At 38.8% G+C, this 25168-nt stretch overlaps 1 protein-coding gene across 2 annotated transcripts; it reads right to left on the bottom strand.

Annotated features, from left to right (window-relative positions):
• Positions 1–89: 89 nt before the first annotated feature.
• Positions 90–25162, bottom strand: pld2 (phospholipase D2). Of its 2 annotated transcripts, XM_079448832.1 has the most exons (25): positions 24989–25162; positions 18368–18494; positions 16321–16448; positions 15994–16136; positions 15793–15886; positions 15473–15538; positions 15121–15179; positions 14879–15013; positions 12706–12816; positions 12391–12534; positions 12189–12272; positions 9531–9609; positions 9142–9252; positions 8532–8720; positions 7888–8050; positions 7555–7673; positions 7088–7201; positions 6889–6993; positions 5806–5894; positions 5397–5510; positions 4237–4286; positions 3869–4003; positions 3576–3729; positions 2498–2615; positions 90–1734 (listed from the first exon to the last, which is right to left on the bottom strand). In XM_079448832.1, exons 2-25 carry the CDS (start codon positions 18471–18473, stop codon positions 1510–1512), a joined length of 2835 nt encoding a protein of 944 aa, XP_079304958.1. In that variant the 5' UTR covers positions 18474–18494; positions 24989–25162; the 3' UTR covers positions 90–1509. The 2 variants fall into 2 exon arrangements, with proteins under 2 accessions (XP_079304958.1, XP_079304959.1); XM_079448833.1 differs by lacking the exons at positions 15994–16136; positions 16321–16448; positions 18368–18494; positions 24989–25162 and having other exon boundaries at positions 15108–15179; positions 15793–15888.
• Between the last annotated feature and the right edge of the window lie 6 nt (positions 25163–25168).

Below are 25168 nucleotides of genomic sequence, written 5' to 3'. Positions count from 1 at the left end.
CCACCATACAGTATCTATACACCCTATAGAAGGATTTGTGCGCCTTCACGTATATCCAGGTTTGAAGTTTTAATAACACACACACAGATTGTTAGTCAAGGTTGATTTTAATTCAAGTGTTTTTCAACAGTTTTGCGTGCTTTCTTAATAAAGCATATTCTACTTGGATGAAAAATGTAAAAATATGCAAAAGCAGATTTATACATTAAAATGTTTGAAAGCGTATTGAGATATGTTTATAAAAAACATGTGGAATGTGACCGTGTATTATGGTTATGTATCTGGTCTTCTTCATATTCAAAGTGGATCACAGAGTATAACATTATATGTAGTATAATTTAGCACTATTTTACATTTACACATAAATATTAGCAATGTTAAAATGGGATATTGACTAAATTAGCTTTCAGTCTGCCCCACTTGTTTCGACACCCCCTCCAAAGCAGAAAGTGGAATGTTCTGAACCGCTGACATTATTACATAACTATAATTTATCCTGGTTGTCATGGAGATAAAGGAGGGTGATAAATGTTGTGCAGAGACTCCCCCCGAATACTTCAATGTTTACTTCCCCACCTTCTTCCCCCCCCATAACACCTCCCGCTACCTCTTTCAAAACCATTACATCATCTACCTGTCCAAGTATACCACCACTTCCCTTATCCTTGCTTGCCAGGTCTCTCAGATTTACTGTTTATCTATTTTTCCTTGCTTGGCAATCTCCTCCTCTCTCTTTCGTCCGTTCTCTCTATCGCTCTCAGCAGCCAAGATCACGTCAGCTCTTTATACCAGTCACCATAACAACCACAAATGTTCTGACAGATTTGCTGCCACTGCATTGAGAGGTGTAGTGCACGTAAGAAAGAGAAATAAAGAGAGGGAAAAGAAGGTAAAGCGATGCTGTCCGCCCACACACATTTGCAACAATAAATGTACGTTCTGTTCCTTGGTCATCAAAAATACTCCTCTCTCGCTTTTCCTTCCTCTCTCCTTATTCTGCCTTTAATGTGCAGCACTTTACATTCTCGCCATCTTAAATAGTCGGGACATTACATTTATGCCCATTATGGGCATCAGAGAACATCTGTTATTTCAGTTAAATAATGAAAAACGTTATTTCATTGTTAATTTCATAAAATTTTCTAAGTGCATTATGCGTTAATATTCTTATACATCATCTTGTATTAGTAAATGGGCATTAGAGAAAATCTACATAAATCGTATTTTACCTGAAATATTATTTCATTGTTGTTGTGATATAATTTGTATTATATACTTCGGCCATAATATGTTTATATTCTTGTACAACATTATCACGTGTTAGTACACTGTACTGTGGTTTGTAGTCTGAGTCTATTGCTGTAGTCCAAATCAGAGCCAATGACAAATGTTGTCATACGACAACCACAGTAGCTACTGTCTCAATTAGTTCAGATAATGTGTGACACTTGGTTTTTTTATCTTGGGTTTCACACTAAACTGCACTGTTTTATCCTCCACTCCTCTCTGCTATGTCCACACCTCCGTAGGAACCATTCCTTCTTTGCTTTTAAGTGGTGGGAGCAGGTTCTCCCCGCACAGAAAGTGCAACGGGAAATGGACCAGGATGCCCCTGACGGCCTGTAGTTCTTGTCCGGCTTTCTCTGGGTCAGTGATGCTGAGGTTTTCAGCGTTTCTGTGCTCCGTTAACTCACGCAAGTTGCGAATGGAGTCCAGAGGAAGACACTGGAAGACCTGCACCGTGAAGAGAAAACATCGAGAGTTTAAATATATGATAATGATCCTAGAGAAGGATATGGAAGTGGTGCTATTATCTGATGGCTTTACTGCAGAATTACTTAGAACCTGCAAACTTCAGTAATAACATTTACTTTTATGCATTTGGCAGACTCTTTTATACAAAGCGACTTCCATTTCAATGTACTATACATTTGTTTCTGATTATGTGCAATCCCCTGGGATCGAATCCATGACCTTGGGACTGAGCCACAGGGAAAGAATGGAGGAATTGCATGGAGCAATTACAGATTATTCCACAGTATAGATGTGCATTCAGTGCATTTGTATCAAACGTGCATAGTGAATGTCAATATAAACCTTTATTACACGGCTCATTTGAATGCTTGATTCTGATTGGTCGCTCGCGTCATTCCAAGGGTTGTTTTCAAATAACGACCGCTCAAAACTAATAACAGCCGGTAACCCGGATTCTGCAAATCATTTTGAGAGGGGCAGTTTAATATTACACAATTTAATTATAAATATGTCTTTTAATAACATATATGACATTATATTTACAAATGATTAAACCAATTTGCCAGCTTGTGATGTTTGAACGTCATTTCTTACTTTAAAACCGAAACTAAACGGCTTTTCCTCGCAGAAGGTGTGCATTCGGTAAAAATAAAATATTTCAAATTCACATTTTATGTCCATTTTTTTCTCATGTGGCAAGTAGGGTTTAGGGCATATTTAGAATACAAGTTTTGTTCCTCACCTTTTCATAGATGACAGCATTTGATTGGGCGATTCTGTTCCAAACATCGTTGAAGAAATCATCACTGATTGGATCGTCAATGTCGAGAGCTGGATCCGATTTTGCGCCGAGAAGCACTCTAAGGACAAAAGGGGAAAACTAAATTTTATCTAAAAATTATTTTAAAATCAACCTAGTTTCAAATCATTAATATGACAATTTAATACCAAATATTATTCAATTAAATGTTATCACTCCAAACGCATCACACAAGACTGTAAGTTGAACATCTTTATACTTTAACTCTATTAAGCCCAAGCACACATTTTAAACATATTAAGCGCATTGGTGCAGATTTAGCATAATAAAAAACATAAAAACGTGTTCATTAAACAAACATTAGGCTGATTTATTGCATTTCAGTCTGTACCCCAGGGGTAGCAGCTCTGTAGAAAGTCTTACACAAATGAAATAGTGCAAACACAAACCGTTTGCTATAATATACGAAGATTAGAGTGGAATAATTCAAAACATTCCCATGATCCAGACACATGCACACAGAACATGATCGCTTGAGGTTATATCCCAAGGTGAAAGCAGTACCACATCCACACACAAACAAACATTATTTGAAGCATCTAACTGTTTCCCTTGGCAACCAAAATATGTTCTGGTAGCTGGCTGTACGGAGCGCATTGTGCCAACACAAATTGCTCCACACACATAGACCGCTTTCCCTCACACACTCCTACACAGATAGGAGAGAAAATTACACGAAAGAATAAAAGCTAAGGTGCTTCGCAGCACAGACCCATCAGAGCTACAGAGTCATCCGTACACATGAAATATCTCAAGATATTTTAAAAGAGAGAAATGCAAAAAAAAGTGGAACGCTGACTGACATTTGGTGATGGGATGGCTATTAATGATTGAATGAAACTTTGGCGATTTGCCATTCCAGAAATTATTTCTGGGTTGATGTGCAAGGCATCCTAAAACCAAGGTGCCTGGAATGCAGCATAAATCAATTATTTAAACCAAAAACACCTTTCTTTTACAATTCGTGCTGACTTTGTCCTGAAAATATACCCATACACACCCAAAGCACTCTTTTCGTAAGGCGAGTGCCAGCGGTCCAGCCTGGTACTCTTCTCCATTCATGACTGAAGGGACTCTTTCTTCATCCTTCACCAGCACGGCCAACTCACTGTCACGACTACCCAGCATGCTCCTGTCATTGATATTGGCTGACCCTGATAACAACAAGAGAGAAAGGACAGCCCGAAGAACTTTAGATATGTGCTACACTTCTGTCCACCAATAGATGGAGCTCATCTTCAAAAGCACTGCGAGTATCCCGAGTTATATGCATTTAATGTCACATGGTCTCACCTATGATGTAGCAAAGGTCGTCAGCTATGAGAGCTTTGCTGTGGACGTAGATGAGTTCTGTAATTGGGGAACGGCCGAGCTGAGCGTGTGTGCGCAAACCACAAAGAGAAATATACTGTGTCCATTCATCCTGCACTGATGAAGAGATGCAAAGTCATTAAAACAATGGCAAACCATTTATGCGATTGCTTAATGGGTTGAACAATGTAATGCCTGGTCGACTGAAAAGGAAAACAATAATGATTCATCTTAATCATTTAGACTCAAGAGAGAAGTGAAAGTGACAGTGTTGGTTCGTGACATGATGCAAAAATGCACCAGACTGTCAGAATAACAGACAGCTAAATAAGTTTCATTTAGACACCTACTTTTTTCCTTTAATCTTGACAGAATGGATTGTTCCCCTCTATTAATTGTCCTAAACAAAAAATAAAAGTGTTTTCTTTGGTTGTTTTACTAACACATTGTCAAGTTTTTTCATGTTGTGAACGTCACAGATGTTAGATGAAAGCTTACCCAAAAAGGAAAATTCTCTCATCATTTACTCACCCTAAAGTTTGATTTTTTAATTTGTATACATTTCTTTATTCTGTTTAACACAAAATAAGAAATTTGAAAGAAAGTTAGAAAAAAGAAAGTGAGTTCTGGGTCACCATTAACTACCACAGGGGTAGGGGGGGGTGTCGCAAGAGGATTTACAGCCATCATTTTTTATTATTAGGAATAGCGTATCTAATCAATAAGTGTGATAAAACATAAAAATAGTTGTTATAAAATAAAAATAAAACGCCATCAGCCTTTGGAATTTGCTCCCCCTCGATCGTGACCCCTGATGTGATTACGTCACATTAGCATTAGGTTAGGTACAGCAAGTCAATTTACAGCACCACGTTTAATATTCTAATTTCCCTTAATGGCACACAGATACGTTTTCAAGCTTGAAGTTTAGGATATTTTTATTTTATCAAATGAAACATTGGTTAATATTGACCAAAGACAATGCCGGGAGGCCAGATCAGGAGGGCGGAGAAGTGCCTCAGACAGAAAGGACATCTTCCTCAGGTATGAAAAGAGGCCGGCGTTTGCATAAAGAGGACATCCATCAGCACTCCAATGAGTTTGATGAAATTTGACCTTCTGTAGTAATAGTTCATTGTTTATGTATAACAACAAGTCAAATAATGAGTAAATTGGTATAAAGTCACATTATGTTAGCCTGTGTTCTTTTGTGTTGTTATGTTGCGCGGGTGGGGGTCCCAAGTCCCTGGCGCTGTTATTTTTGGGTCATGGGCTGAAAAGTTTGGGAACCCCTGATATACCATATACAATTTTCCCCTACTATACAGCAGTAGTAAATAGTGCCCCATATAAGTTTGTTACATTCTTCAAAATATCTTCTTATGTGTTAAACAGAACAAATAAATGTATACTGGTCTGCAACAATGTACGGGTGAGTAATATTTGGGTGAAATTTCCCTTTAATACAGATGTGTTTGTTTGTGTGTGTGTGTGTGTGTGTATATAGTACCTGTAGGTATAGTGCAGTATAGCCTGAATGGCGTTTCCTCCTCCCTGACTGATGTCACCCTCAAAGCCAGGCAGCAGGGGGATTACAACAAACACCCTGTACTTCTTCCCCTCACTACAATACAGAGATTTAAACAAACACATTAGAGAAACCAACAGATACTTTTGACTAGACACAGACATGCACAACAGGTCCGATATAAAACTAGTATAAAACTCCTAACCTAACCGGAGACAACTTTATGGAAAATGTACCAAGTTTATCCGGTATGAATGTTTTTTTATGATGTTGCTAGTGACTCTAGCAAACATCGGAATATTTTCTCAACCACCATTTGGGTAATTTTGGCCCCTGACTGCACAATAAATGTAGTGTCATAAAACACTGTATTTTCACACAGCTAACACACCTGTGAGCGCGTAGGATCCGATTGACAATAGCATCTCCAATGGTGTTGTGTACGCTTTTCCCATCCGAGCAGCTGATGAAGAACTGATTCTGAGAAAGAGGAAAAACAGCAGCAGGTTTGTGTCTGGGGTGAATCTACATCAGATACTGTAATAGTGTGATTATGTCGGAGTCAGCTGAGACCATCTAACGGAAATGACGGCCTGCTGCAGTTTAAATGTATCTGTTGCTGGATGATTGTGATCTATGTTTCGTGGTTTATATTATGTGTTGTTCAAAACGTTGTCTCTAGAGGTCTTTTAATAAACATTTTACGAGATGTAAACAACAATGGTTCAGAAGCACATCCTATTTCAGTTTTCTGACACGAACTGAAATGTTACAAAATACAACCAACATTTAGAATTGAACAAAATTTTAAACGAACGCTTTTAGGACATAATTTAAATAAATAGACTTAACTTAAAAACAGTAACAGGAAGTGCTACTGGACCAATGTTTTTAAGTCTTACAAAATGGTCTAAACTGTTAGCCTGGCTGGGGGGGCTGCTAGAATTTGATACGTCTTATTTATTTAACACTGCATATAGGAATTTATTGTGTGTCTGATATTTGACCTGTGTTTTGACTTCCATAACCTTTTATGTTTTACTTATAGTTAATGTTTTCTTGTACAGCTGCTTTGTAACAATGACAATTTTAAAAAAGCGCTATATAAATAAAGCTGACTTGACTTGACATTTTAGTAGCTACAAAGTGGCCATAAAATGAATACGTTACAAATGTGTAGCACAAAAATTGAAACTGGATGCAGTTTGAGGATATCTGTTACATTCTTCCTAGTTTACAGAATGACTGGCATTAGGACCGTGTTTCCCTGTATTTGATAAAGCAGAGGGCTATTGTGTGCTGCCAGCTGAATGCAGTCGAATCACATGATCCAGTGGGAAAGAACACTGCATACAGCTCCACAACAGTGAGACTCTGTGTGTGAGAGCAGTGCCTGTTGAGCCGTGTGTGTGTGCACTAATCTTATGAGGTAAATGCTGTTGGTCTTCTCAAGTTACTCAGAAGTGTTTGTTACCTCTAGATACACATAATGTTGGCTGTTCTCGATAACATCCACATAAGCATTGAGGATCGAGCGTTCACAAGTGCCTGAAGACCAGCGATCAACAGAACGTAGAACCTACACAAAAGAAAGAAAAAGAGGAGACGACAGATGATGGCAGAGAACAATGATGTTATAAATAGATAATAGCAAGAATTGTGCTGTCGTGTACCTGTACAGAGGCTTTTGCAGCTCCAGGGACAGTGAATGGAAGCTTATCTGCTGTGCTGTGAGATTTTGGCAGTAGGTATGGGTAGAAGTCTCCTTTGTACTTGTTCTTGAAGATCTTAAACAAACAAAATAAAAACGGTAATGCTTTACAATACGGTTCTATTTGTTAATGCATCCGCTAACATTAATAAATTCTGTTCAGTTAATGTTAGTTCATGTGATTTTAGCATTTACTACTACGTTTTTAAACTCTAAAGTTGTATCTGTTAACAATAGTTAATGCACAATGAATTAACATGAGTTATTGCATAAAACCTAAAAAAGATGCGGAAAAAATTAATTCTTAGCTATTGCATTAACTAACAAATACAACCTTATTGTGTTACTGAAAAAATAAAAGCTATAACATCAGTTTGTAAAGGGCATGTTGATTCATAAAAAATATTTAAATTAGTTATAACTAATCACCTTAGTGAAGTTCCAGCGCTGGATGAAGTGACGTGCAAGATCTCTGGCTGCTTTCCCATGAAGCACAGCACCCAGGTCCCTCCAGGGAATACGCGGTACCTCTGTTCTGTCCACATTGTCTGAGAAAAAAATTAAAATGTATTGGTATAACTCACGTAACACATGACATTTCATGGCTCTGCTAAACTTAAAAAAATGTGTTTTACATATAAAGTAAAGTTTTAGTTTTATAGTAAAATAATTATGATGTATAAATGAAAACATTTTTTTAAGAAGGTAATTAGAATGTATTTTGGTAAATATTAAGGTTTCGGTATTTAAAGGACTGTGTACCTTGATAGGGAAGGTCAAGCTGTGTCCAGTCTCTCTTGATAAAGTTGCTGTAATCTTTTCCCAGCCACAAGAGGGCATTAAAGCTCAGATCTACTTCATCCTTACAGTTCTCATCAGATGAATGTTCTGTCAAAGGAACTGCTGAAGTGTCCACTGTATCAGACTGTGAGAGGAACACCAAAACAGGTTAGATGATAAAGGAAAATATTTTTTTCCAACTATAGTTCACCCAAAACTGTAAAATTCTGTCATGTTATTCCAAGACCATGTGCTGCTATTTTTCTATATAACAAAAAAATACATTTTCCCACCCAAAACCAGTTCTCAACAGTGTAAATATAAGTCATATCAAACGTTTCAACACAATGGTGCGACGCGTCAAAAGACAACAGAATGCATTAGAACCCATTAAACATTACACACTGGATGCGGTCCCATTAGAGAACAAGCCGTGTGTCATGTTGCGTCGCGCCGGTGTAGAAATGGTGTTATGGTAACAGTAAATGTTTGTCAATTGTATTATATGAAATAAGCTGTAAAACAATTCTTCAAAATATAATTTTCTCACACAAGTAAAAAGATAAAAAACAATAATCCTTTTTTGGGTGAACTTCCTTTACTCAAATCTAGTGTTATACTTTTACCTCTGGGTCTGGCTCTGCTGTTTTTTTCGGGGATGGCAGGTCGCTCAGCCTGTAGTCACTGTTGTCCCACCTCCCAAAAGCAAGGTCCAATCCACCCACGAAGGCCACAGATTGGTCAATCGCAACCATTTTCTCATGATGGGCCCAGAGGAACACGGCTGAAGACACATGATCAGGGTGACGCATCACCTAAGCAAAAAAAAAAGATTTAGTCATGTAAAAATAAACACTCACGCAGCTATCCCTTATGTGGATTATATACCATAAACACAGGAAAGAAAAAGATATTTAAAAAGGAAGTTGCAAAGAGAAAGGGTGTGGTTGTATTTAAAAGCGATGTGTGAAGATGACACACAAACAGGCAAACCTATGGTAAAATAGCATTCAGTGAATTGGTATTGGAGTAAACAAACAAGTCAAGTCAAGTTTATTCTTGTAAAGAGGATTTCACAATACATATCGTTACAAAGGGTTATGAGAAAATATCCTTTGGGACATAAGGAAAGCATAAAAGAAAAGAAAGCGAAAGGATGAGAAAAGTGGGTGTGGTGGGAATTAGAGGACAGAGAGCAATACAAAAAGGTTGTGTGTAGTATTTAGTGTTTCAAACCTTAATATTAGGGTGCATGTTCATCAGAGTCTTCTTACTGTAGCCACTGTTAATACCCAGAGCCAGTTCCACTTCTTTATACAACAACACACACACTTTCACTCCCTGTTCCTAAACAATTTAACCAAAACATCCCATCAACATACAGTTATTTGAGTTCTTCCAGAATTGCTGAGTGATGCTGAGATCCAGCTTTGCTGCAAGCAGCTAGTGGTGCTTAAGAGGCACTACAACAGATTTTGTAATGTAAGAACATATTTTAGTCATTTTGTCTTATGGAATACACCTACACATCGGTTATGCAGCATAAAAGGTTAATAATAAAGGTAAATATGTACAACTTTCTATTTCTGCTCTGCATGATTGATTGAAAAAGGTTTTTCCCATACTGCTTTGCGTTTGAGAATCTTGTCCAACCGCCAATATGTGTTTGTGGCTGGACGTTTGAGGAAAACCTCAGGACTAAGCCTGTGGAGAAATAAAAGATAAAATTACATAGATTTCAAACTTTCATCATCCACACATCTACCTTTAACATTAGTATTAGAAAAGCTAAAAGAACTAGATGTTTCAATCCCTTTAGTAGGAAACTCTCGATAGTAGCAGTCGGTGTGGTGAAAAAGGAGGGTTAGGTACGTCATTGGGGTCATCAGGTGGGCACCCTGCTTCATCAACATTTCGTTGATTGAAAGCGTTCCAGGTACACTTCCCTCCATGCCATACACTCTATATCCCTGATTGGCTCTGCATGGCAAGGGCGTCCTTCTCCCCGAGTTGAGCCTAAGCCTGACCGGAAACAATCTGTCTCTACCTTGCTGCCCAGATGGGATCCTTACACATGATCCAGAGCCAGTTACTGCTTTTTTCGTCAGCACTTGACATGGACTTGATGGCCTGTTGGAGAGAGCGACCCTTCAACCCTATTTTTCTCAGCAAACTGGTGGTAGACGTTGCAACAAATCCCCTGCATCCCACCTCTACTGGGAAGATGCTGGTCTTCCAGCCGTTCTGGGATGCATCAGCTGCCAGGTCGGAATATTTGTTCTTTTTCCTCTCATAAGCCTCTTCAACCCCATCTTCACACGGCACAGTTAATTCCACAACATATGCCAGCTTTGTTGGAGACCACAGGATGGTTTTGAAGGAGTCCATGTCTGGTCAGATTGTTGTAGCCACCATTTCTGGGGGAAACACAAGCTTCTTAACAAGGTCCACTTCCAATTTCCAATCCCGTGCTGACTGAAGGATAATTGCATCCTTAGGTGTTATACGATGCCCTTGATGTTGGCCAGGAGATACGAAATTTGTGAAGTTGACCTGTCCTGGTAAATGTTTGTGGGAGCTTGTTTGTGGTGGTTGGCTTCTGTTCCAGTATTGGTGCCAGCTCTCTGAGTCCTTGGTTATGCCGCCAAGTATAGATCCCTTGGGGTGAGGCTTGTAGTACACCCTGATAAAATGTGCCTGAGGGATACAGGTACTTGACACAGGCGGGATCTTCTCCATACCCGTTTCAGATTTTGCTGAACAACGCAAGGTTGTGGGTTCGATCCCAGGGGATTGCAGATACCTATGTAAAATGTATAGGATAATGCTATGTAAGTCGCTTTGGATAAAAGCGTCTACCAAATGCCTAAATAGCTTAATGTAAATGTATGTGGCTCTGATGACAAAACTCTGACGCACTCCCTACATCTGCCAGATGTCACGGCAGATGAGCTTTTTCTTCTCAAGGCCCTCTCAGGTGGTCCGTCTCCCCTGCTTGGCCATTGAGATGGCTTTGGCATGTCGCTTTCCCTACTCCTGTCTCCTGACTTCTACCACTAGCTGTCTCTTCTGCACTGATGTAGCTTTGTTTTGAGTTTTTGGGATGAGTCCAAACCCTGCCCTCCCATTTTGTTCTTGTCCAACCACGTCTCTGAATTGAAGCACAAACTTTGCATTCTGAACAGAATCTGATGGAGTCCACATCCTTCACGCAACCACCCGGGGGGCCGCTGTTTGAATGAGTGCATCCTCGGATTCAGTTAGGGTCATGACGAGCCTTGCTTTGGTGCATTTTGAACTCTTCCACGAGCCCTGTGATTGGTAATTCCAGTTTACCATGTCCATAACGTCCCTCGGAGCTTAAACAACGTGGAATTCCAAGCCACTGCTTCAGCTGTATGCTTATCAGTTTTGGCAACAACAGTCTTGGGAGTACGCAAAACTGAAAGCACCATAACTTGAGTTTTCCTGGCAACAATGTTTTGTTGGTGCGCTCCATGTACATGCTGGTATAATTTTTTAGTTGTTCAAACTGCTCGTGTCTTTGAGCTTCGCATCATACCATCTCCACAATCTCTTTACTGGCATTTCTGAGACAGTTGGGACAGGTGTTCCGCCAACACGAAATCTTTGGTCTGTGACTTGGCCTTTCACGATGGAGATGCTTCTGCACTAACTGGGCTTTAACTTCATCTTCACCCATTTTATATTTTGAAGAAGTTTCTCCAGCAGTCTCTTGGTACAGGGGACAGTTGTTGTGAGTGTTATGTCGTCCATATAGGCTTGAATTGATGGTAACCTTGTAGTGAAGCCTGGTGTTGTAAGGCAAAACTGTAGATCCTGGAAGTAGTCTTTCACTAAAATAACATTTTTATTTCTATTCTGCATGATTGATTGAAAAAAGGTTATTCCCATACTCCTTTTGCGTTTGACAATCTTGTCATCACATATTGTTCTTTAAGCTTTCAGTCTGACAGTCACAATATGACTTTCTTCAGTAGAACGCAAAAGATATTTTGAGAAATGTCTCCATGGTCTGTGTGCTCATACAATAAAAGTAAATGGGGGCTAATGTAGTCTGGTTACCAATGTTCCTCAAACTATCTTTTGAGTTCTGCAGAATAAAGTCATATAGGTTTGAAATGACATGGGAAAAAATAAATAATGGTTATAGTATTTTTTGGGGGGTGATCTATCCCTTTAAAGGAAATGAAAACATTTCAAAAACATACTGTATAACTGAACCATCTCTGACCAAGCACAAGTGTATTTTGAGCGCTTACCACCAATCAGTAATATAGATCTCCTCCTTTGCCTGTTCCAGAGCATCAGCCAGGTCTGAGAAATACCCAATACCATTAACATACCTGTCAATCAAACAATAACTCATTCAGACAATTCCCATTTCATTCCATAAATTATAGAATCAATCATTCTCTACTGAAGGAAAGTATAAACACAAGCCTATAACACAAATGCACACACCACTTTGTGAGGGTATCTGGCCTAGGCGGGGCGAATCCGTTGAAGCGATGTGTCTGGGAGAAATCACACCGTTCATAGAGACTTTGAATCTCATGACTCCACCATTGAGCTTGCCTATAGCTACTGCACTTAATCACCAGCTTCCTACGAAACAAACACGGTGCTGTACAGTGATCTATTGTCTCTGTAATACAATTCATCAGTTCTAGAGGTAGGAAGACTTTCGAAACTTGCTCATAAAACCTTCCTACCATTTGCTTCCAGTGGCAGAACTGAACTGCCCTTGAACTATAGTCTAATGGTAGACGGGGTTACCTGTTGAAGTTTTCGATGCAGACTCCATGCTTTGTGTCAGTGTACATACGTCCAACCAACACCTTCAGTCCAGGATCAAACAGCAGAACGAATGACACGACGGAAGGATCTCTACTTAAACAGAGCAATGACAGACATTAATGATAAAAAGTAGATAAGATTACACCAAACAATTAATTAAAACCGAGTTCATTTAACAACTACCAATAAGATATGCTACAAATAAAGTGGAAAAATACAACTAGTGTTGCTAGGACTAGTATTACACTAGTATTTATTAAAATGACTTCTACAGCTAATTTGTTTATACGTAAAAATTTAAGGCAACCAAATTGTTTACAGTCCAGAATCTAGAAAGATACAGTGTGGGACGAAAGGAGTCTCGTACCCAGATCAGGCTGGTCAGAGCAGTGCACAATTCTGAGCTTTCTTTATGTGGAAATGTTTATATATAACATTAGGAACACTAGGAATAATATGGGTTTGGCTCAGTCCAGTTCGTCCAGTGTATGATATACAAGCTTTGTTTTTGTTTTAAATGTGTGTCAATACATCAGTTTTCACCCTCAGAGTTTTTACTGTGAATGGCAGAATAAAGGGATGTGCAACGTTGCACCTCTGCATTTCAGGAAACCTGCCGTTTGACTTTTGCGAACTGTGACACGCATGTGTGATTTATGGTTAGCACAACTTTCATAACCTGTAACTGTGCGTTCATACTGCCGCTGTCGAGAGCGTCAAAAATCGATCTGGCCGCCCTGCCAACACCGCTGTAGAAAGATTTGTGGATGCTCTGACGTATGTGGAATCAAAGTCTGCGTTCTCTGGAATCCTCTTAAGCGTAGGACTTCCACGCTCCGATTGGTTGCTGCCGAACCGCGTCATTACCATAACGTTGACCTGATTTCAACTCTCCTCGACACCCTCAAGGGCCAAGACGCACAGCTGCTCGCTGCCGGCTCACATTGAAAATGAATGACTTCCAGCCACTTTGACGCCCTCGACTGCAGCCTGGACGCACAGTAACAGAAAGGATGCTATTAGTCCTGCGTTTGCTAAAATATTTTAGGCAACGCTGACTAAGGCATTCGTGGGTTATCATTTCTGTGCTAGATAATTCTGAATTCTATGTGCATATACACTCCACAATAATATAGAACCCTTTCTAATTTCACACACCCACGGTATTTCAGTGCGGAGGACACAGGTGAGAACCTGTCTAACAGGTTTTAGATCCAAGCACTAACTGCAAGACTTATCCATCTTTCAATGACCTACTGTGATTTTGCAGCTTTAGTTACACACGTGCTTTAAAGTGTCTGTGAGGAAGTGTGAAAAATTAAAGGGGCGGTATCGGTTTTGCAAGTTGAAGTCAAGGTCACGGTCTGCAAATGCTAGGGTATGGCATCCTTATAGTCAAATTTTAAATTGCACTATTTATTAAAATGACTTCTACAGCTAATTTGTTTAAACATAAAAATTGAAGGCAACCAAATTGTTTACAGTCCAGAATCTGGAAAGATACAGTGTGGGAGGAAAGGAGTCTCGTACCCAGATCAGGCTGGTCAGAGCACAATTCTGAGCTTTCTTTATGTGGAAATGTTTATATCTAAATAAACAGGCACGACTGAAACACTAGGAATAATATGGGTTAAGCTCAGTCCAGTTCGTCCAGTGTATGATATACAAGCTTTGTTTTTGTTTTAAATGTGTGTCAATACATCAGTTTTCACCCTCAGAGTTTTTACTGTGAATGGCAGAATAAAGGGATGTGCAACGTTGCACCTCTGCATTTCGGGAAATCTGCTGTTTGACTTTTTGCTAACTTTGACACCATGTGATTTAAGGTAAGCACAACTTACATAACCTGTAACTGTGCGTTCATACCACCGCCCTTAAGAGCGTCAAAAATGTAATTGAAAATTGAATAGACAATCGTTATTAAGTATTGTCTCTGTGTAGGTTTTCATATGAATGAAATATGTTGTTTTATACAGTATGTTTAAAAATCCTAAATAATTTGATAGACAATCAACTACAGTATATGAGGTACAAGTAGTTGCTTTTCTGTTTTTTATCAGAATGAAATCTTTACAAAAAAAATTTGTAACATGCAACAATAGAATTATTCATGAGTGTGTGTGTGTGTGTGTGTGTGTTTTTGCTGGAGCACCTGGACATGTACAGAAGGAACGAATTCTTCACCACCAGCCAGCGCCGAGACCAACTTAAGCAGAACTGATGGTGTCCGAAACAGTTGAGTCCCAGGATGCGGTGACCCCCTGATCTTTTCAGTATATAACCCTCTCTGTGGAAAAACCAAAGATAAACATAATGACGCAAATACATCAAGAGAACTACAAAATATTACTAAAATCAAGCAACACATAAGACACACATACAATCTGAACTCACACTCCTTTAGGTCCAAGGTCTCTGACAAAGGAAAGTGGACTGATCGCAAGAAACTCCAACTAAAAGCACAATACAAACACATATAATACATTTATTATTGAAGTACATTGTAAAGGACAGACAACAGTGTGCGGAGGGCTTAACCTGGCCAAAATGTGTAAAACTAGAGAATATTTAGTGACATCCTCAAAAGATATCAATTCATAAATAATGTCAAACATTTTGTTTTGATTCAAAAAGTTGGGGTTAATATGTAGCAGTAATAATTCTTCGTTTTTAAAGCAATGAAAGTCTACAGTACTTCCCGCATTTAAAGAAGCAAGTGTGTTTTCGATGTACGTATGCTTCTTACCATTCCACGAAGGTTCCTGTAGAAGCCATTGTCTAGTAAATTGTTTAAATACTCCTCCAGGTATTTCTGAAACAACACACCATTGAAAGAAAACTTTCAACTAAATTTTTAAATCCTTTCATAGGTTACTCAACCTTATCCCAACATCTTCCTTTCTCCTATTTTTATCTTTTTATTTGGGATCTTAATTCTTAAATAAACGAAAGTGGAGACTGACTTTAGAACGGCTTTATAAAAGGCAAGCAAGTTTGTTTTACTGGGCTCTCTAGGAGTAAAAATAACTTGTAGAGGGAAGTGAAAGCAGTACTGCATGTCTGTACCGGCTTGCTAGACGTTCTTCTGATTCTGTCTGCTCCATGTAAAGTTGGCATCTCCTCCGTCAAACCCCCGCGCTGTTGCCGCCGCATGGCGAACCTTAATCAGATCACATGCACACACATTGGACAACAGCAAGTTAAAATTCCATTTAAAACATTTAAATCAGGCATTGTGAATTTGCATGCATCCGTGTGTAAGCGTACCTCCCCAGAGGCAAATACTGCAGCATCATTCTGTGTTTGTACAGGTCTCTGTGGAGCTCCTGGAATTGCTTGTACTTTCTTTTCACCGTCCATGTGAACTCGCCGTGTGTTAGACGAACCGTGTAAAGAGTGCATATGTTTACCTGTATGAGACACACATATAAAACATTACCACGGTAGATTTATGGAGCTCAGGTAATACGGTTTATAAGGTATATAAGGTAATGGTGGCTTATTCACGTAAACCTATGGCCTTCTCCCCAAGCTACTATTCAATCAGCATCTGATCCTGTTCACATGTCATAGATTACATCATCATTTACAAACCTTGGAGCGGGTGGTGTATCTCTCTGTATTTTCCACTCTGCAGGTGATTGGTGTGCCATGAAGAAAAGGCGAGATGCCTCCCTCCTTGAGTTCTGTCAAGTGATGTACTACAAAAAAGTCACGCTCCTCTGATAGACACAATGACAGAAGGTATAGGTACATCAACTAAATTGTAAAGGGGGGGGGGGGGGTCAAAGAGATTTTACTACAAATCACACAATCTTCATAACAGTTTGAAAAGCTGTACTGAAAATTTATTTTTAGTTTACTATTACTTGGATGTTCAGACAAGTTACACTCATATTCAGCACCATCACTATTTCTCATAATGCAATCTGCTCTCTTTTCCTCAATTCTTTACCGTGTTTTGAGGAAGAGCGGTTGTGACAGGCCGCAGTACTCACCATGTTTTATCCCCTGAGGTCAAAGATCAGATAAGTCACTGTTTCTCATATACTTAATCTAATTCTTCTAGATGTATGTGAATGAGAGAAAAGCCGGTCTTCCTTCTCTCTACATTCCTGCTTCTAGCATGATTGACATTTGGATGTGATAAAGAATACAAAAAATCTGTCTTGAAGTGGATGTAGTTTAGTGGATATTGATGTGAGCGCTACAAAAGTGTACAAGTGTTATTTACTGTAATCATTATTTTGTCACACTATCAGATTGTCACTAAACGATTATAGTATGATGACTATATTATCACTATATCTATTGAAATAGTTGTATCAGTGCTATCAGTCAAATTCATCCTTAATCTTTTTGGTGTCTTGTGTTCTCTTTTTTTTGGAAAATGAATCACTAAAAAGATATGTAGACAGGCATAGTGAGTGTTCAACCATTGTGGCTCTTTGGCAATATTTTAAATGGGTGCTGAATTATCATACTGTGTGTAGTATAAACACAATATTTTTCAATATCACGGTTATTGTCAGTACTGGTATATTGTGACGATCTTACTCTGGTTCTCCTAAATTCTTATTCTTCAGTGTTGCTATTCAAGACAAGCACCCCCTTTGATCAAATGAGAACAACATATAGTCTGTAGGATGGAACGTACTGCACACAATGACAGTAAAGTTTGAATGTTTTCAGCACTTAGCAAAATGAAACCAAGCTGAAGGAATGTGTTGGTAGCATAATTGAAAAAAGAGGATATGCTGTTTTTTTCAACAGGGACATTATCTACTTCAGTGTCTTAGTTGCCGGGACAGACTGTCAGTTGTTTAAGCAGTGGCTCTTAAACTGTAACAGCATCGATATATTTGATTTATTAAGTTAAAGTTTCATTTCGGATATTTTACAAGTTTAATATTATTTTGTGCTAGTAATTGCACATTCCACATGCATTTCTATTCACTTGTTTATTGTGCAAGAAAAGGAAGTTAAAACTCTGTTCAGAGGTGATACTTGAGTGTGACAGCAGACAGAGAATTGCTGCATTAGAAGACACAGAGAGACAGTAAAGTGGGTTTCTATGTGCTATCCTTTGGCTTCTTAACAGCACTCAACCACACTTAGCACATTTTCTTATATAGAGTCATGGTCTCAAGACTGCATAGGAATGTAAGCCGTGTTTTTAGTTATTACTTTCCTGCAACACTAACTGCAAACTGATTCTGGTTGGAATCCGGCCTGACTCATATCCTTATCCTGTTCCTCTTTCTCCACTATTCCGACAACCCCCCTGATCCCACCCATAAACAATATAAATAATTCAGATTGTAAAGTGTAACATAACATGCAGTTAAAGGAACCGTGTGCGATTTATATGCACAGCAGCATATAATTCTCTACATTTGTAAGTTGTTTAACTAAGATTAAATAAAACATTTTTTTGTATATGCAGTTGTGCTAGAGGCCTATTCTGTATCTATAGACTCAAAACAGAGAGAAAGGCAACTGTAAATACTGAACATACTTAACCAAACATGACTAGTCATCTAGAAGTCGTTTAAAATATAGACAATCTAACTTGTGATGATAATTCTTTGAATTCTGTTAAAAACTTTACAATAATACTATTGTGTGTCATTTCTCTTACCGCATTTGGTTTTGATAGATTTAACCTGATCCTCAGTGAGGTTGTCCAGCACAGAGTCCACACATTTCCGCCATCTTTTTACTGCATGTGTCTCAGGACTAGCCATAAGGTAACTGGACAGTGACACCTGTTCAAACACATCCACCAAATGTCGTTTAGCATTGACAGACAATGTAGCTAGCTATGCTTTTTGTACCTGGTTCAAATTTTGTAAGTTAGCATGACATTAGAATCCAACAGTTTTCACCAGCTTTACACACAACGAAAGCATTCCAACAATGGATAGTAGGGCCTGCCTGGTCAACCGGAAGATCACAATGAGAGATCTCCTTCTCACACCATCACAAATGAGGTACAAAAGAGTGCTATGGGTCAGGGTATATTCTGGCAAACAGTTTCCCGATCAAGTTTCGCAATCGGCAAAGCAGCTGTAGCACACGCCGTTTTCCAACACACGATGGGTTATTCGCAAAGCAAAACGTACCTGGCCGCCTCCACAGCGCTGTACTATGGATTCGAATAGAAAGCGAGAAGATTAAGACGTAAGAGGCGGGGCAACTGTTTGAAAATTTCAAAATAATGTATGAATGAAAAATGCTAAAGTAGCATGTTAATAAACTGGTGGCATATGGCGTTACGTTCTTATTTCACATTTGAATACTTTGACTTATTTATCAAATCTGTAAAAACTGAACAGCACAATTTCAATGTAGACCTGTGTCTCTCTCTCTCTCTCTCTCTCTCTCTCTCTCTCTGTGTCTCTCTCTCTCTGTGTCTCTCTCTCTCTGTGTCTCTCTCTCTCTGTGTCTCTCTCTCTCTCTGTGTCTCTCTCTCTCTCTCTCTCTCTCTCTCTCTGTGTCTCTCTCTCTCTGTGTCTCTCTCTCTCTCTCTCTCTCTCTCTCTCTCTGTGTCTCTCTCTCTCTCTCTCTCTCTCTCTCTGTGTCTCTCTCTCTCTGTGTCTCTCTCTCTCTGTGTCTCTCTCTCTCTCTCTCTGTGTCTCTCTCTCTCTGTGTGTCTCTCTCTCTGTGTGTCTCTCTCTCTCTCTCTGTGTGTCTCTCTCTCTGTGTCTCTCTCTCTCTCTCTCTCTGTGTCTCTCTCTCTCTGTGTCTCTCTCTCTCTGTGTCTCTCTCTCTCTGTGTCTCTCTCTCTCTGTGTCTCTCTCTCTCTGTGTCTCTCTCTCTCTGTGTCTCTCTCTCTCTGTGTCTCTCTCTCTCTGTGTCTCTCTCTCTGTGTCTCTCTCTCTCTGTGTCTCTCTCTCTCTGTGTCTCTCTCTCTCTGTGTCTCTCTCTCTCTGTGTCTCTCTCTCTCTCTCTCTGTGTCTCTCTCTCTCTGTGTCTCTCTCTCTCTGTGTCTCTCTCTCTCTGTGTCTCTCTCTCTCTCTCTCTCTCTCAAGATTCAAGATTAAAAAAAGCTTTATTGGCATGATAAAAAGTGTTTTACATTGCCAAAGCAGGAAGATTAAATATAAACATTCTGTATAAAATAAAATAAGAGTATCCTATATAAGAAACAATATGTACACATCAATACAGACATAAAAGTGCGAAGTATTGACAAAAGTTCTTAGTGAAAGTGACAGGATCCTGTCATGAGTGTCAGTTTGTGTGTGTTGTGTCAGTGTTGTGTGTTTTGTGTCAGTGTTGTGTGTGTTGTGTCAGTATTGTGTCAGTGTTGTGATTGTTGTGTTGTGTTGTGTTGTGTGTGTTGTGTCAGTGTTGTGTGTGTTGTGTCAGTGTTGTGTTGTGTGTGTGTTGTGTCAGTGTTGTGTGTGTTGTGTGTGTCTCTCTCTCTCTCTCTCTCTCTCTCTGTCTCTCTCTCTGTCTCTCTCTGTATTAAAGGTGCTTTAAGAATTGTGTTGTTTGCTTTGGCTGCAATGACAATAAAATGTATGTGTCTTGTGGTTAAACTGTCTGAGCTGTGCAGCCTGTAAGCCTCACTCCCCGACCAACAGAGACTGCGTTCTTTAGCCTCCTCGTTATTCGGACCAACGTTAGTTCGAAGCCCTCTGAGAGCGGGGCGAGTGGGACCGGCTACACAAGATGTGATTTCGTATATTACTATATAAAAGATTGTTTCAATGGGTTTTGTTTCAATGGAGTTGTTTAAGCCTATATTGTAAGCACTATGTAGAGTTGTAGCCTATATAGAAGTGCAAAACGAACTTTAAACTGGGGCTATGGAACCTCCCCGCTGTCAGGTGCGATAAGCAGTGACGCGCGCACTGCTGCATAGCACATAAATAGTCTACATATTTACATATGGTTGGCGTAAACCACTACAGCTGATTTATGTCATTAAAGATGCCGGTAAACATGCCCCTTATGTGCTATACCACCACTGATCACCAGAGGCAGCGCAGCTGGACTTCCGGTGGACTAAAACGCGCTTGTTTATAAAAAATACTTTTTTTGTTTTTGTTTTAATGTGTATTTATTTTCGGCATTTAAACAAATATTGTGCTCTAAGTACCCTGTATCTTTGAGAAATTAAACAGTTACAGTCATCACAATTATTTATTCTACTTAAAGTGATTTATCGTGGTTGGCAATCACATTTTTGGTGCACGAGTGTGGATCACGTAGAGTTTGAATTAAAAGATAAACAAAATTACTTATTTGAAACCCAATATTAAACATTTATTTAAGACAACATGTTATTGTTGCGAAATACATTTTAGATATAAAATTGTCGGGAATTGAGATCATCTGGTGCAGTTCCGAATTTAGCCAGTCATTTGACATTTTGACATTAAACTGCGTTCCCAAATGAGTCCGCTGCTTGAATTCACTAATGATTTACGCAGGCTGTAGCGACAACAACTGTCCTTTCAAGTTTCATATTTTATAATGAAAAAAATGCGAGAGAGAGAGAGAGAGAGAGATAGAGAGATCATGAAAAATTATGCTTTTGTATTTTGCCTTACAATAAATGTTATTCTCACTGCAGTTGGATCGTTTTGATTTTAACCATAATAACAAAAAATACAGCAAACTAACGCAATTAAAAACAATTACAAACATGATAACATTATACAAAAAAACACGATTTCAGGCGCCATCATCATTGTTCAGCATGTGGTAGTCATTAAAATATATATTAATTTACATTACAATAATAAAAAAGGTCTACATTGAAATTGTGCTGTTCAGTTTTTACAGATTTGATAAATAAGTCAAAGTATTCAAATGTGAAATAAGAACGTAACGCCATATGCCACCAGTTTATTAACATGCTACTTTAGCATTTTTCATTCATACATTATTTTGAAATTTTCAAACAGTTGCCCCGCCTCTTACGTCTTAATCTTCTCGCTTTCTATTCGAATCCATAGTACAGCGCTGTGGAGGCGGCCAGGTACGTTTTGCTTTGCGAATAACCCATCGTGTGTTGGAAAACGGCGTGTGCTACAGCTGCTTTGCCGATTGCGAAACTTGATCGGGAAACTGTTTGCCAGAATATACCCTGACCGCTATGCCCCTTGTACTTTTGTTCTATAAAAATGTATATGCGATAACTTACATGTTTACCATGTTCGCACCCCTTATTGGAGTTTGGCAATGAGAATGCAGCCATTCAATTCTGCTTCACTGAAGCACACACACATTCCAACAAAGACCCCGGCCATTTCCTTTATGCCAGGAAACACATTAGATGTATGACTTTTCTAATGTGTCATATAAAAAGATTTGTGTACACTTGGCTAACTGGCATTTAACTTGATTTAGGCACTTTCTTATAAGCATTGTAAAAAATGGTTATGGATCTGGGCTGCTAACATTAAGTATGCAAATAAACACCAGAAGATAGTTTAGATGCATCTTTTATCTGAAAAAAGAAAATAAATTACATTATTTTCCCTACAATTTAGATCCATCCCATTGGACACCAGTAATTCAGATTCTAATTCCAGTTGTAATGGAGTCTAACATTATTCCCTTTTTCTACAGTTGCTGTGTTTATTATTAGTTCTTTTAACAACTTAATATATAAAAATGTTTGTATGATGTTTGTTAAAATCTCTCATTTCATTGGTCAGAAATAAGATAAATATCTTTGGAGTGTCTCATAGTTAGTTGGCTCATAGTTTCAGTTCTGAATGAATATCTTAAAGGGTTCATATGACCCGACTAAAACAAATATTATCGTTTGTTTTAGATGTAATGCAATATGTATACACGATTTAAGGTTCAAAACCTTGTATTTTCCACATACAGTGCATGTATGTATCTCCTCTTTGCCCCGCCTCTCTGAAACGCACAGATTTATTACAAAGCTCATCGCTCTGACAAGCGAGGTGTGCTATGATTGGCCAGGTAACCCGTGCATAGTGATTGGTCGAAGACTCCAAACGTGTGACGGAAATGTAACGCCTCTTACTATATTTGGAACATCAGGTTCGAAAGCAATTGTACTGACAGGTACGCCACCTCACTTGCGTATACATTTGGGCGGTCTAAGTCGAATCATACCCCAAACTGACGTAGATTTGTGGGGGTGTGATTACACAAGATTAAACATAAGTGCCTTATGACCCCTTTCATTTTATTTCATATTATTACAGTTTTCTATAGGTACTGTATATATGAAGAGTTCCGATGCAAGACCCTCTAAATCCGTCATTCGAATTTTCGTTTAAATAAGCATTATTTTATCAGGCCCCGACATTCATCAGTCATTTCAGACGGAGCAGACTATGTTATTTTGCTAAATTATTAAGTAACGTATACTATGTGTGGAGAGCCTTCACCCAACATAGTAATTTCATTTTTGACAGAGGTGGCTTTTTAGAGGGTTTTGCATCTGAACATTTCATATGCATAAGAAAACCTTCGACCGAAGAAAGAAAGACACACTGACATGAGTGTGGGCAAAAATTGAAAAAAAAATGAGGAAACTGATCCCTAAAGATGCATTACAAAAATAGAAATAAAAACATTTACTACTGTTTTCATTTCACATGATCTTTTAATCGCAATGAACAGAATTTGTCTGCCCTATCATCATGAAGTAATCTGTATTCATTAAACTGAGAGTAAAAATAACTAGGACAAAAAGCTAAACCCCTTGTGGCTGTTGGAGTCAACCCAGAGAGATTGGATTTAACCCACAATATACTTTTGAAGCAATTTCTCTCCTCCACAAGTTTATAACACACTTGTAACAAAGGAGCAAACATTAATGATTTATTATGTATCATTCTAAGCTTGCATCAAGTTGCACCACAGACTCTTCTCTATTAAATACGCGTGTTAAGGCACCTAGATAATGCAATGTTTGTCCTGACAGCACAAAGTTATAAAAATTTAAAAAAGTAAAAAGAGAGAGAAAGAGAGAGGAGGGGCACTGAAAAGCATTCTTCCGAACTGTGCCCACAGTTGCCAAGACAACCAGGTGGCTCCAGGTGAAAAACTAGACAGCACACAGGGAGAAGTTGAAGCACACTAGAGAGGTGTTGGGAAAAATAATTGCGATATCAAAACAAACCATAAAATCAAGTGCAAGCAAACGCTTTTGAACTCTGACCTGCTGAAGTCTTGCATTTATCAAGGCCCTACATTTACAACTGTTTGCCTGGATATTAAATCCACAGCGAAACTCTTACTAGAAGGTAGGGCTGCAGGATTATGGGGGAAATGATCATCACGGTTATATGCTAAATATTTTAATAACGGTTGATAATCACAGTTATTGTGTCGGTATAAAACATTTTGTTTTTATTTCACTTCAGCATGTTTAATGTACTTTAATTCATATATGTTTTAATCTGCTACCATTAAACTTCGTCAACACCGAATTTCAAACAGCTAAACACTCAAAAGTTTGAAAGTTAGTTAAAGTTCACATTTGTGACCTTGGGAATGAAGCTTTACTTGCTTTTTATGAATCATTACTATCGGTCACCCTTTATGTTTGCCTGTGGGTTTTGCAAAACTTACCAAGTACAAATACAGTGTAGAAATGTAGTGTTTTTGTTTATTTATAAGAGATACACGCTTTTAGTCCGACAGCGATGATTTTCTGAGTTTTCGCGAGTTTTGCTTTTTAAACACGAAGAAGCTCCATTAACTCTGTTCGAAACTGATAGTAAGGATTACTGACAGAATGTCACTATGACGTATCCTATCTTTCAAGAAAATTTCCCCAAACCCGATTCCATCCATAAGATGTGAAGAGGACGGGGGCATGAGCATGGCCGTGTCTCAAAACCTACCATCGAGATACCCAAGTTCACTGTTTCACATGCGTCTCGGATGCACTAAAATGCAGTTGAATATCTACGTAGATTTTGAAACGAAGCCAATGTTTACATGGTCGTCAATGATTTTTGAATACCGTGACAATGATTAACATTCCTTTCAGTGTTTTCACGGGACACATCGTCTTCGTTTTAAAAGCGATCTAACTAAACACACGATGGACGGATACGGACATAAAACAAAGGATGTAGGTAACAACTGTAATATATCTCACAGCGATTAATCATAAGAAGAGGTTTTACGGCTTGTAAAGCTTAACAGATATTGCGATCTACTGGCTAACATTTGTAAAAACCGCATTTCCAGATATGTTAACGCTACCTGATCGGAACAAGGTTTTCTTATTAATACTTTCAGCACTTACCTGCAAGAAATTATTAGGATTCTGATGATCGTATGGCACCTGGAAATATCGTATGTAGTTATTTCTCAGTGCGACCCAAACTTCTGGATAAGTTATATTCCATCACGTCCTCCAAGGCGTAGGTTTGCTCGAACATTCAACGTAGGCAACTTGAGGCCGAATATACCGTAAACCTCCGAA

Source organism: Barbatula barbatula, assembly GCF_947034865.1.
Source record: "Barbatula barbatula genome assembly, chromosome: 2".
Lineage (NCBI taxonomy): Eukaryota > Metazoa > Chordata > Actinopteri > Cypriniformes > Nemacheilidae > Barbatula > Barbatula barbatula.
The sequence above is the reverse complement of the archived record's forward strand: the minus strand, read 5'-3'. Positions and strand labels throughout refer to the sequence as shown.

What these genes read in the sequence shown, in the direction of transcription:
- pld2 (XM_079448832.1), bottom strand. Translation starts at nt 18,473, where the DNA reads ATGGCTAGTCCTGAGACACATGCAGTAAAAAGATGGCGGAAATGTGTG. An exon ending in CAGTATTTGCCTCTGGGGAG is followed by an intron (nt 15,887 to 15,993) that starts GTACGCTTACAC and finishes GATCTGATTAAG; the next exon opens with GTTCGCCATGCGGCGGCAAC. An exon ending in CGACCTTTGCTACATCATAG is followed by an intron (nt 3,730 to 3,868) that starts GTGAGACCATGT and finishes TGTTGTTATCAG; the next exon opens with GGTCAGCCAATATCAATGAC.